This window comes from Periophthalmus magnuspinnatus, chromosome 12 (genome assembly GCF_009829125.3).
Source record: "Periophthalmus magnuspinnatus isolate fPerMag1 chromosome 12, fPerMag1.2.pri, whole genome shotgun sequence".
Lineage (NCBI taxonomy): Eukaryota > Metazoa > Chordata > Actinopteri > Gobiiformes > Gobiidae > Periophthalmus > Periophthalmus magnuspinnatus.
The window spans coordinates 6,383,554-6,396,946 of NC_047137.1; the positions used below are offsets into that span (position 1 = coordinate 6,383,554).

Genomic DNA, 13,393 nt, shown 5'->3' on the forward strand with positions numbered 1-13,393 from the left:
TTATGGCATGAAATCTCCCTATTGTACTCTTAACATGTCACCAAACTGGAACTAAACCTGGAACAAAATTTCTACCATGCCAGGACTAAACTAGCACTAGAACAGGACCACACCAAGTCTACAGTTTGACACAAACTGGGTTAAAACTAGGGCTGTAATGTGAGTATGTGAGTGATTCCACCTTGTAACAATCCCTAACATAAACTAGTTTTGGGAGTTTCCATTTTAGAAAAACACTATCAGGCATAGAGACAAATCATCATAACATGACAATAGCGTAATGTTTGACTTTCATCTGTTCTTCATCCACAGTGCATGCAACTTCCAGAGCTTGTTTGTAATGACAACAAAAAACGGTAAGGCCTCACCATGACACAATGTTAGAAGATATTTATTTATTTTTATTTATTTATTTATTTAAAAGGGACTGTACATATTAACATCTGTAATTACAGTGTAAATATGCCAGATTGTAACAAAGATGCTAATTTCCATCTGTTGTCCCTAGGCAAGTGACACAGAATACAATGACAAATCTTACAAAAAAGACATAACACAGAACAGTAAAAGGCCAGAATTAAAAGTTTTCACAGACTTGGTTTTACTTCATCCACAGTTTAAGGTGCAGTTTGAAAGTGGAAGGACATTCTCTTATGGTCAGAGGAAGACTGTTCTAATAATTAGTGCCATTGACTGACAGCTTAGTCTGACCAAATGTTGTGTGTCTCTGTTACCTCATGGTCCCCTGATCTGTGACCCTGGTGCCCATCCCACCAGAAAAATTGTCATCAACACAACAGCTTTGAGAATAAATTTCAACACAGGAATACAGATTCTAAGAACTTCAAAATAAAAGACATATTGTCCAGTTTTACTTATCAGACTTCAAATTGCGCTTTAGTTGAACAGGCTAATGTCCAAGAGAAGGATCCAGGCATAAAGGACATAACAAATACCAGGAGGAGGGTCCCCATGGCAAATGTTTGAACACCTACTGCTCAGTGCAAACCCTGGGGAACCATCTCAAGAAGCTGAACTAGGTTTGGGTAAGAGTAGCTAGTAGGAGATAATGCCCTTATATTATTATGTATCATTTAGGTTGATGGGAAAACTGGAGTTCCCAGGGGAAACCCACCCAGACATGGGGAGACCAACCAAATTCCACATAGAAAGCAATTGTACTAGAGACCTTGCTATGAGACTGGAGTGTTAGCTATTCAGCCACTGTGTCGCTATATTTATTTATTTCACATAATTACAGCACTCAAAAGTAGATATGGAATTTCTGGTGATCATATTTTTTCTTGATTTCTATGCAGTTTATTGTGAAAGGGTGGAGGAAGCCCCCTCCCTGCTGTCACATGACTTCACTCACACTTGAGCAGTACGCAGCTGCTGTGTACCCTGCCCAGTGCACTTCAGTCTGTCTACACGTGAACGTGCTCACGGCCAAGTGCAAGACAGGGTTCCAACATGTGAGAGGATGCTTGGCTCTCCTCTGTGGAGCTCCATAGGCTTTTAACACACACTTCTGCTGCTATGAAACACATGGATTATGGAGCAACCTCGTCTATGCTGCCAGATACTACTTCTTATCACAGTTTTGGTGACCCCTTCAGTTCAGGATGGTGACGAAGCTTCTTGTGATGGAGCGTTTGATATTTATTTTGTGTTGGATAGGTAAGCCCTTGCCCTGTTGAGTGGATTGTTTTTTGTGCTATTTATACCATAACTTTGTGATTGGTTAAGTTTGGTAGGCTTTCCTGCGGGACCACTGTCCTCAATCCTGTCCATGTATGGCTCTGTTTAGTTTACATAGTGCTGCTCCAGAATTTTAACAGGGCTTGTGTGTAGGGAGCATGTTTCTAGTGTATTATAGTTAGCATATAGCAGTTGATCCTTTCACTATCTAATTAGAAAAACAAGGTTTGTGTCAGCATTGCACTGAACATTTATAGGCCATTATTATTTCAGTGTATGAGACACATTTGAAAGTAAGAATATTAAAGTCAAAAATATTATGATAATGTTTTGTCTATACTCTTATTCCTCCAGATCAGGCAGTGTGGCTAGAAATTGGGAGGAGATCTATGGCTTTGTGGAGCAGCTCACCAGCAGATTTGTCAGGTCAGTAAGCAGTATGAGATACAGTACTTATAATTACGAAAGTTTCATTTATGTAATTTACCTAAGGTGTTTTTTGTGTAGTATAGTAATAATATTTACATTAGAAGTTATAACAATGCAATTCATAATCGCTATAATCATAGTAGCAGTAGTAGGCCTAGTACAGCAGCAGAACTAAAAAGACAAATGTAGGAATGTAGGATTGGTGGTAATTTGAAAATGCAGTAAGAGTAAGTCTATCGTGTAAAAACTAAAAAAATTAAATTAATGTCACATTACACTGTAACCTTTTAGTTGAGCACTCACAAGGATACTAAATTATGCCACAAATGTGTATCAAATTGGACAAAGAGCTTGAAATTCCAAACTGTGGTGTAGCAGAAAGTAGGACATGTCTATTTCGAGCTGCCAACTGCTCTTCCGGTCTCCTTTGGGTGGCACACAGTTGCATTTGATATCTTTAGGTTTAATAGTGGGTTTCTAAATATGAGGCACAACATCATGACCAGATGTGGGAGGAGAGCCCACCAAATGCGCTGATGCTTCTGTATTCCATCTACTGAAGAACAGAAGCAGGAAACAGCTGGGAGGAGTGTACAATGAGGTCTGCCCACTGTTTAAAAAGCCAGATGTAAGGTATAAATATTGCCATGGTTGTAACTATTAATTATCACTGGATGTCTTCATACATAACGTGCTATTACGTGATATTATGGTCTGAGTGGTTATAGTTGACTTCACCTCTGTATCTGAACCGTGAAAGTCTTGTAAACTGTATATGTCATGTTATGGTTTTGTTAATATAGAAAAAACATATCTTCATAAACTACTGCAAATGTATTGTTTATGTAAGAATATGTTACCTACCAAATATTACAACATTAATCTTGTTACTTCAATGTAATTCTGACAGAAGCAAACGTAGTTGCAGAAAACATTTAAACACACAAAAAACTTGAATTTATTCAATTGTACTATAATAATACTACAGTACTAGTCTTACTACCAGTAGTGGCATTTTTTTAGATGCCACAATCTTTCGACTTTTTCTTTTTACTATTACCATAATAGTACCAAAATTGTTCAGATTTTTTCTCCTTTAGTATAATAAACAAATTAAAATGTAAGCATTTATTCTGTTATAAAATTCCTTGTGTCTTACAGTCCCAGGATGAGAGTGTCGTACATAGTCTTCTCGGCCAGAGCTGCTGTCATACTCCCACTGACCGGAGATAGGTACATTTGCTATTATTCTACTGTCTTTGAGATTTGCTTCCCTTCTCTGCAGTCTTCCTTCCTCTCTCTGTCCAAGATATCCAGGGCTTATCAGATGATCTTTGTTTGTGTTTTGTCGGCAGGACTGAGATAGACAATGGTTTGAAGATGTTGAGCCAAATCAAACCAGCAGGAGAAACTTACATGCACGAAGGACTCATAGCAGTAAGTCTTTAAGGCTGTTTAAGAGAAGTGTGGAATTGCCATCTGTTTAGCATCTAATAATGTAATAAAAAAGTCCCTATAAGTTATATTTTAAAAATCAGAATATGCTGTAATGTTAGTGTGGCTATTTTGAGATTTATTAATGACATTTTGGATAGCAGTGCAGTCAAACAGGAAACAGGAACTAACCCAGAATTCAGTCCATTCATCTGGTGTGCACTCTTATCGGCAAGTCACCAAGATGCTAAAGGGAACTCTGTGTGGCTAAGAATCACACAACATATGTTTTTGTTTGTTTGCAGTTTAGATCAATGAGCAATTCAGAACATTATTTCATCTTTGTGTGTTTCTGTTTGGATCTCAGGTGTCAGATCAAATGAAAAAGCAAAGTACCCCATCATCCACAATTATTATTGTCCTGACAGATGGGAAACTGGAAGTGTACCCCTTTGAACTCAGCGTACAAGAGGTATCAAGAACTATTATATACTATACTATATTTGATGTACCGGTACTCTTTTTTATTGTATAACATGAAGGTTTGCATTATGAAATTTTTTTAAATTCAAACCTTTATTTAACAAAATCTAATAATATCAGCTCTGTTGATGTTTTGAGTTTTATTTGGGCAACCAAATAAATGTTTGGTGAATGTTTTAAAACTGACAAATGACAAATTTGTATAGTTGCCAACAACTGAAATGACTGACACCATGAATATAAACAAACCTTGGCCTACATATGCATAACAAAGAGCACCTTATATACATGAGCACATGTTACATGTTTGTAATAACACATATTAAAACATTGGGGAAAGTGCCCCTATAGATGTAAACCACATAAACATAACCCATAAAATGTAGGTCATGACCTCATATGTTTCTCCACAGGCTGACAAAGCCAGAGGGTATGGTGCCAGAGTGTACTGTGTAGGTGTGATGGACTTTGACCACAAACAGGTAACACTCTCTCCCTCCCCCTGCCTATACCTCTGTGAAAATAACCTCTTTCACTAGTCCACTGATACTGCTCTGTGTCCAAACATTGGGATAATATTTGTCTTTCGACATATCAGTCAGCTTGCATGTAGTTACCAATTCAATAGGCTATTGTTCCTTATCGAGCGTTTCAACAGAAATCAGCTAAAGGCAAAATACTACTCTTTTATTCATGAGTGATACAATACTTCCTTCCTGTGAAGACAATTGTTTTCATGCATGTTTTGTATTTACTGAAACAGTAACAGACCTTGAAAATCCTAAATTGATGAAAAAAGTGGTTTGATCAAGTTAATGTACCCCAACTTATTCAATTGTTAAACCAAGCGATAAAAGAGAACTGTCATTGTGACTTGAACTGAAATTGTATAAACAACCCCAATTCCAGTGACTTTGGGAAGTTGTGTAGAACGTAAAAAAAAAATACAGAATACAATGATTTGCAAATCATTTTCAACCTATATTGAACTGAATAAACTACAAAGACATGGTATTTAATGTTGAAACTGATAAACGTAATTGTTTTTATGGAAATATTCATTCATTTTCAATTTAATGTCTGCAGCACGTTCCAATAAAGTTGGGACGGGGGCATGTTTACCACTGTGTTACATCACCTTTCCTTTTAACAACAATCAATAAGTATTTGGGAACTGAGGACACTAATTGTTGAAGCTTTGCAGGAGGAATCCTTTCCCATTCTTGCTGAATGGACAGCTTCAGTTGCTCAGTAGTCCGGGGTCTCCGTTGTTGTATTTTGCGCTTCATAATGTACCACACATTTTCAAAGGGAGACGGGTCTGGACTACAGGCAGGCCAGTCTAGTACCCACACTCTTTTACTATGAAGCCACGCTGTTGTAACGTGCAGAATGTGGCTTGGCATTGTCTTGCTGAAATAAGCAGGGACATCCATGAAAAGACGTTGCTTGGATGGCAGCATTAGTTGCTCCAAAACCTGTATGTACCTTTCAGCATTAATGGTGCCTTCACAGATGTGCAAGTTCTCCATGGGCACTAACACACCCCCAGACCATCACAGATGCTGGCTTTGGAACTTTGTGCTAATTGTGCTGATAACAATCCGGATGGTTCATTCTGTTTTTAATACAGTACTGCCGGGATTGAAGGTCACGGGCATTCGGTGTTGGTTTTCAGCCTTGCCACTTACGTGCAGAGATTTATCCAGATTCTCTGAATCTTTTGATGATATTATGGACCTTAGATGATGAAATCCCTAAATTCCTTGCAATTGTCCATTGAGAAATGCTGTTCTTAGACTGTTGGACTATTTGCTCAGGCAGTTGTTCACAAAGTGGTGAACCTCGCCCCATCCTTGCTTGTGAATGACTGAGGCCTTCGGGGATGCTCCTTTTATACCCAATCATGACACTCATCTGTTTCCAATTAACCTGTTCATCTGTGGAATGTTCCAAACAGGTGTATTTTAGCAATTCCTCAACCTTCCCATTCTTTTGTTGCCCCTGTCCCAGCTTTACTGGAACGTGTTGCAGGCATCAAATTGAAAATGAGTGAATATTTCCATAAAAACATTAAAGTTTATCAGTTTGGACATTACATATCATGTCTTTGTAGTTTATATAGGTTTGATATAGGTTGAAAAGGATTTGCATTGTATTTTTAATTTTTTTTTTTTTTTTAAGTTTTACACAGCATCCCAACTTCATTGGAATTGGGTTTGTGTATTTTAGAGATTGACCAGTGTGGGCTTTAAAATAAAATTGTATGTGTATTCTTAAGGCAGCAGGTCGGCCAAAACAAACTATCTGCCTGTGCCGGAGATTTAAGGCTGATAGCCGATACACTAAAAAGTGCTAATATCGGCCAATCGATATATCAGTCTATCCATATTGTATTTATGCCCGTAAAAAAATATTTCCAGACCACATCTGGAACGTCTGTCTACTGTCATGCTCTGAATGGACAACTTTGTTACCAGTAATCCCTATATCGTGAATAGCCATCAAAATGTAGACATGTGGAGTTAATTTAAAAATATGTTACATGGATATTGGAAAAAGTGATTCATGAACTATAGGGGTCCAATCCAATCTGGCAAGTCATATCCCACTTGGTCATGCTGTTTGATGTTCATTTAAGAAAATCTTCACTTATTTAAAATATTTGTTTATTTGAAAAATGGTTTTGTCTATCTATGCTTCTTTCTGTTGTTAAATCAGAAATTGTTCAACTAGATTCCGTGCCTCTTACATGCACATAGATATCGATAGATTTAAATTTGAAAACAACAGAGTTAGATTAACACAAAGATGTTTTGCACAGGCCTATTCAGTGTTTTCCATTAGTTATCTAATTATCTATCCTCTATTCCTAAATTTCTATATAAAAGCCAAATATTTCAATACATTTGCACAATATATAACAGTTAAGGTTCACAAGTCATCTATTCACTTCTCACTGCTAGTTTTAGTCCACGCTGCTCTGAAGTGCTTTGGGGAAAGAGCTATTACGTTAATGAAATAATGCCAGAGTTAGCTTCCTGTGCAGCTGTCATTAGAAGCGCTCTTCAGAGCTCCATTATAGACCCACAACTTTCATGTTTCTTCTCCTTCCTAAATAAACATGTGTAGGCTGGAGACCTCCCATGAATTGTATGGCAACTCCACCCAACTATAAAGCCTATATGCGCTATACTATAAAACAAGGTCAAAAGTGGCTGTATTTATGTGTCTTAACAGCTTGCAGAAATAGCAGATAACACAGATCAAGTGTTCCCAGTACTGTCCGGGTTCCACGCTCTTAAAGATGTAGTTAATAAGGTGAGTATAGTTATTGTTGAACTATTGTAAAACACCCACATGCATTTGAATCACATTTTTTTTAATCTAGATCCTCAAGCAAACATGCACAGATGTGTTCAATATCGAGCCATCAAGTGTATGTGTGAATGGTGAGTGACAACCCACTTTAGAATATCTAATAGATCTAGTACTGTTGACGGAATAGTATTCACTTATCTGTTGTTTTTTTTTAATAATTCAGGTATCCAATTTAAACTTAATTCCTTTTTCTTAAAGTTGCACATGGGAAACTGTTGGTGGGATTTCTCACCTGCTTGTCTCTATATAAATATCGTTGCTGTTGCACAATGTTACACAGAATGGCATTAAATGTATCTGCCTTACATTTATTCAATTGCAAAAAAATGCCTTGAAAAACATCACTACTCCACAGATCCAAACTGTAACTTGACCTGTGGGTGTCACCTACTTGTCTCTTGGTGTAGTTAAAAATTCCAGACACAGCAAAATCTCAATGGAGGTAATTGGGTGGTGTACCTTCCACTAGAAAAGTGGAGCTTATGTGGGAAGCACTATGCAACTTTTTAGGTAAAATGTATCATTCATTTGCATTGTGTTGCATTGCATTTCCCATACTATAAAACGTATGAGTAGTTCACTAAGGTTCTTTAAAAGGTTAGAGGCCAAATCTAAATATACCAGATTTGAAATAATTACCTGTTATATAGACTCAGTTGCATTTGCTGTTAATAAATTCAGCCGAAAAAGTCTATTGCTGTGTGTCCATCATTGGTATGGTAATAATATTGGTAAAAATAATGTAATCAAAGATTTAAAGAGGGGAAAAAAATACACAATAAAGACTTGCAAAGTTTTAAATGTTTCTGTTTGATGAGGCAGCTGTGTAAATTTATTTTAATTTTTTTAATAGTGCAGCACAACCATGACCATGAAACATATTAGTTTGCCTTGAAGTAATACAACTTTTGATACAGTTCACACCCTAAAATAAATATGAGTTTCTTTCAGGTTCTACATTCCGCTAATATTACCTTTTTCACTCACTGTATTTGATGTTACCTCATCAAAAAGATACAGAGTATTATCTTGTAATCTTGTAGTCAGACTGTCAGACTTGATGTGTGAAATAGCCTGAATCGTCCATGGGTGTAACTTTTCAGGTTTAGGGTCCATCATATGCTTGTCCTATGGAGATATTATTTATTTGCCAAGAAGGTTTCGCAGTACAGCAAACTAATATTAAAGTGATCTATGCAGTTTTTTTTCCTAAATTGTTTTTATACCTTAAAACATATATTCTAAGAGGGTGTCACCTCTCCATATATCTGAACTTTAATTTGACTTACTGGGGGTCCCCTGCTTGTCTCCATGGATGTAGATAACTTTAATGTAATACTGTGAAAGATTTTAGAAAAAGCAGTAACATCTCCTCAGAGACAAATTGTTGGTGAATCCTGTTGTAAAAAAGTTGCAAGTTGCAAATAATTTGACAAACGACAGAAAAATGCATAAAAATATTCTGTCTGTTTTATTCCAGAGTCTTTTAACATTGTGCTAAGTGGGAGTGGCTTCAGTGGCTCCAAGAGGACAGACAATGTAGTGTGCACTCTCACTGTGGACCACAACACTTATGGTGAGTGCCTGGGCCCATTATACTTCACACATTCATCTTTATTACTGTTCATCAGCAGACAGCATATGACCTTTATAGACAGAAATGCAATTACAAGTACCCCTCCCCCATCCTTATCAAAGCTGCCAGTAAAGATTTCTCCACACGCCCTTTCAGTGCACTTTGAAATAGGCACATCTTTAAGGCATTACAGGGAGAAACAGTAGAGGAGCTGGTGCCCTGGGACAGAAAAGAGAAGTCTTTTATTGACTACTGAATGGAACAGAGAAGACATTATACTTGTCTCAGTGTCATTAGTCTATAAACAGATCAATGGGAGGAGCTATTTCAACTCACAACATATGACCATACATTTCCCTTGCTTTCAACTCTTTTCAACTCTACTACTTGAACATAAACTACTATGTTTCTTTAAATAGGTAAAAGCAATAGATTCCATATTCAATCTTTTGCAATCCAAAGTTTTGGGATAAAAATAAACATTGTTAACTATTTTATAACTGACTGTACTAGTTGTAGTAGTAGTTGTTGTAGTACTTATGTACTACTTAATTATACTTTGATTTTTAATATTCACCATTGCTATACCTTATAAATCTGTGACTTTGACAATATACAGCATACTTACAATCAGAGCTGCAAGATTAATTGTAAATGAATTGACATCACTATTTTAGTTTAGGTTTGTATTTTCATAAATGTGATTTGTGTATCATTTTGTCAGTTCATGTTTCAATCTATTTGTCAGTTCTTCTGGACATGTTTAATATGTGCTATACAAATAAATAAATAAAATAAATAATAATGTGAACTTTGAACAGAATCGTATTATTAAAACATAAATTGTATATCTAATCCCCATCGCGATGCAATGTCAGAAATATTGCAATTAGATGTTTTCTTCAAATTGTGCGGCCCTACTTACATCTTGCATCTTTTTGATGCATTTCTTTTCCTTGATTAATTTCATATTTCTGAAACGGCATTCGATTTACTACATGGTAGTCCTTGTTTCAGACCAGAAGCCCACTGTAATACGAGATGGCTATCTACTGTGTCCTGCTCCTGTTCTCCATGAAGCCGGACAGTAAGACTTCATAGACACCTCTGCACAAAGTCACATTATACCTCAACACATGGCCAATAAACACAGAGCTGGACTGGGCATCTGCAGAGCCTTAACCCAATTACACTGGAGTTAGCCGTTACTATAAATACAAGATGCAATTAAACTGTTATATAAGCATAACTGCAGTCATTATTTTTCATATTTGTCATATTTCTGTCACCAACATAATAAACGCTGGCCACAAGTATGTATATATTTACACTGGGTAGAGACTTCTGAAATGCACATTATTTTTTATAACATAATGGTGTTTTATTTTTACAATTTCAAAATTAAAAGAGAAATTCTACATCTCTCTTTGCTGTACACAGCATACTGCCAAATAATGAACATTTTGCACAAAGGATTTACTACATTTAATCTACTACGTTATAAAATTGGATGGTTTTCCCAGTACTAATGCAGTATGATTTTGGTATGTTCATTCTAGAAAAAAAAACAAAATTACCATTGTGTGATCAAATCAGGAAAGAGACTAAATGCCTGAATTGTTTAGTCAAAGAGAAGCATTTGAGCAACTCTGCATAGTGTAAATCTTGTATTTGACCAACATGGAATGGAATGTTGTGTCTAATTACCATTGTTTTTAATTAACGTGAATGAAAGTATTTATTTATTTAAGGGACTCAAAATTAGAATCTAGTGTAAAATTCAATGTACATTAATTCATAGTGGCATTTTCTCTGACACTTAAAAAAGACACATGCATCACAATGCTGCACATGTGTTGCATGCTGACAGAACTGAGTCCATCATTTGTAGACAGTTTATTTTGGAGCCTCAGTGTTGGATAAAGTTGGACCAAAATATCTTGTGTGGCATTTTCAGTGGGAGCCAGAGTAGATCTATCACTCAGCCTCCCCCACTTGCCTATCTGCTCTCACCTCATCACATTTTAACACATTTCACACACAGGTCACTTATGGCTCTCTAAAGATACTGGCAGATAACACAAAAAATGCTTATTTTGTTGAAACTCTTAATATTATATATATGTCAGTGATTTATTTGTTCTTTATTTTCAGATCTATAGAGGTGCTAGTTAGCCTGAACAACGGACAGTCCTACATTTCTAGTCCTATTATCATCTATGCTACAACATGTGTAAGTATCAACAATTTAACACAAACATTAATATGTCTTTCTGCATTTGTTTCATTTACACTGGTACATTTAAGTGTAACACCACATTTCACTTCGATTTAAACATTCCACACCTTCAGGTTGAAATACATTTGTAAACTATTTAAAAGCAGATTGCGAAGGATTTGCCAATCTCTACTAGACTGCTGCACAAGTTTTGGTAAAATTGGCAAGTCAATCGCAGCCTGTTTTTGGTCTACCCTTTGGCCACATTCCTGCAGAGCACCTGTAGACATTATTCTCTGGACCGACTGTTATTGTTTTTGTTCTCATTATTTTTCCCTCATTGCCCTCAGCTTACTTATTAACTTACTTGTTTTATTAAGTTAAATACAAAAAAAAAATTATATATTCTCACATCGGCTGTCCACAGTCAGATGGGATGTGGGTGCTGTGGCTGCTGCTGGCTCTGCTGCTCTTACTGGCTCTGGTTCTCTTCTGGTGGTTCTGGCCTCTCTGCTGCACTGTGGTCAGTTTATGTTACCACTCCTATTTCTATTTTTACTGTAAGTTTATTTAAAGAAAATGTATGCTACTTTTAAAAAAAATATTATTACGATATCACAGGTGATCAGAGACCCACCACCAGCTCGACCTCCTCCCCCTCCTCCACCTATTATTGTGAGTCGGGCTTTTTTAATCTTTTTTGACTATTCAGGGTTGTGTGTTGACTTATAAGAAATTGATGGATCTGAAAAAGTGTGTCTCTAATTCATACAATAATCACAATTGTTAACCTCACCACAAGGGGGCAGTAAAGAAGCATGTCAAGTTTTAGTGGGTGATTGTGGTTTTATCAAGGCAGTTCATTTTTACCATTGCAAGATATAGGGACAATGCTTTGATATACAAGCTGCCTCGTGTTATATTTTATCGTGCTAGTAAAGTGCAGTATTGGTATGTAATTTATCTGTGTTTTTTAGGAGCCAGAAGAAGATCTACTTCCTAAACACAAGTGGCCAACAGTAGATGCTTCATACTATGGAGGCAGAGGTCCAGGTGGGATCAAAAGAATGGAGGTACAGCTAAAAAAACAAAAATAGGATTACATTAATAAATAGATGGATAATGCACGGAATTGTAAACTACATAATGGTTGCATTTGTGGCATTCAGGTGCGCTGGGGTCAGAAGGGCTCCACAGAAGAAGGCTCACGGCTGGAGAAGGCTAAAAATGCTGTAGTGACCATGCCAGAAGATGTAGAAGATCCCATCATTCCAAGACCTCCACCAAGACCCCCTCCTGTGTATACTCCCCCTCCACAGTCCAAATGGTACACCCCAATCAAGGTATGTGTTGTGGGTGCTGGGGTTTAGGTAGACAGGATTCAGATCAGATAAAGTCCTTTTAGGTTTAAACTAACTGAATTTCACCATTGAAACTGGCAACCCAAATGAGAAATTTGTGAGGCTCACTCTGCTTTCTAATTGGATAATTGTCTTGAGAACTAAAACAACAAATTATACCACAAATAAATAGTCTACCTCATATCTGGGACACAAATAGGTCAAGTTAATGAAATTTAAAATAAAAATCTTATATACAGTTTCTTATCAAGAAAGGCCATTCTGCCACAGACTTCTTGCATGTATATTAATAATCTATGACGATAGGAGATGGGTTTTCACAGCTGTTATAAAAAAAGACCTTTTCTGTTTCTAGAGTCGTTTTGATGCATTGGTCGCACTGCTGAGACGGCAATATGACAGAGTTGCAATTATGAGGCCAACACCACAGGACAAGGTAATTCTTCTCCCATCAACATCATTATAGACTTAAGTCTATAATTATAATTGTACTTCCTTTTATGTCTGGACAAGATCTGGTTTTATATTACTGCTGCTCATTTGATAATACCAGCTTTTTAATGCTCAAGTTATGTTATGTATCATAATCTTTTTCTAGATTGCTCACCAATCTTGTAGAAATTGTAAAGAATTATGAATTTTTAGCATAATTATGAATTGTTTTTGTTTGGTGTGCTTTCAGGGTCGCTGCATGAACTTTACCAGAGTTCAGAGTCACTGATGTAGAAGTAATGACTTTCTTTTTGTGTGCCTTGTGCCTTTTTCACTGTTTGTAAATAAATGTTTTTAATATTATACATATTTTCCTCT

At 36.5% G+C, this 13,393-nt stretch overlaps 1 protein-coding gene across 1 annotated transcript; it reads left to right on the forward strand.

Moving 5' to 3' along the window:
- The first annotated feature begins 1,432 nt into the window (after window positions 1–1,432).
- On the forward strand, window positions 1,433–13,377 carry LOC117379602 (anthrax toxin receptor 2-like). The gene is made up of 17 exons (XM_033976313.2): window positions 1,433–1,680; window positions 2,056–2,127; window positions 3,292–3,363; window positions 3,486–3,567; window positions 3,932–4,036; window positions 4,461–4,529; window positions 7,288–7,368; window positions 7,439–7,499; window positions 8,909–9,004; window positions 10,022–10,091; window positions 11,159–11,237; window positions 11,650–11,745; window positions 11,844–11,897; window positions 12,200–12,295; window positions 12,392–12,565; window positions 12,939–13,019; window positions 13,266–13,377. Exons 1-17 carry the CDS (start codon window positions 1,556–1,558, stop codon window positions 13,302–13,304), a joined length of 1,452 nt encoding a protein of 483 aa, XP_033832204.1. The 5' UTR covers window positions 1,433–1,555; the 3' UTR covers window positions 13,305–13,377.
- Window positions 13,378–13,393: the final 16 nt, after the last annotated feature.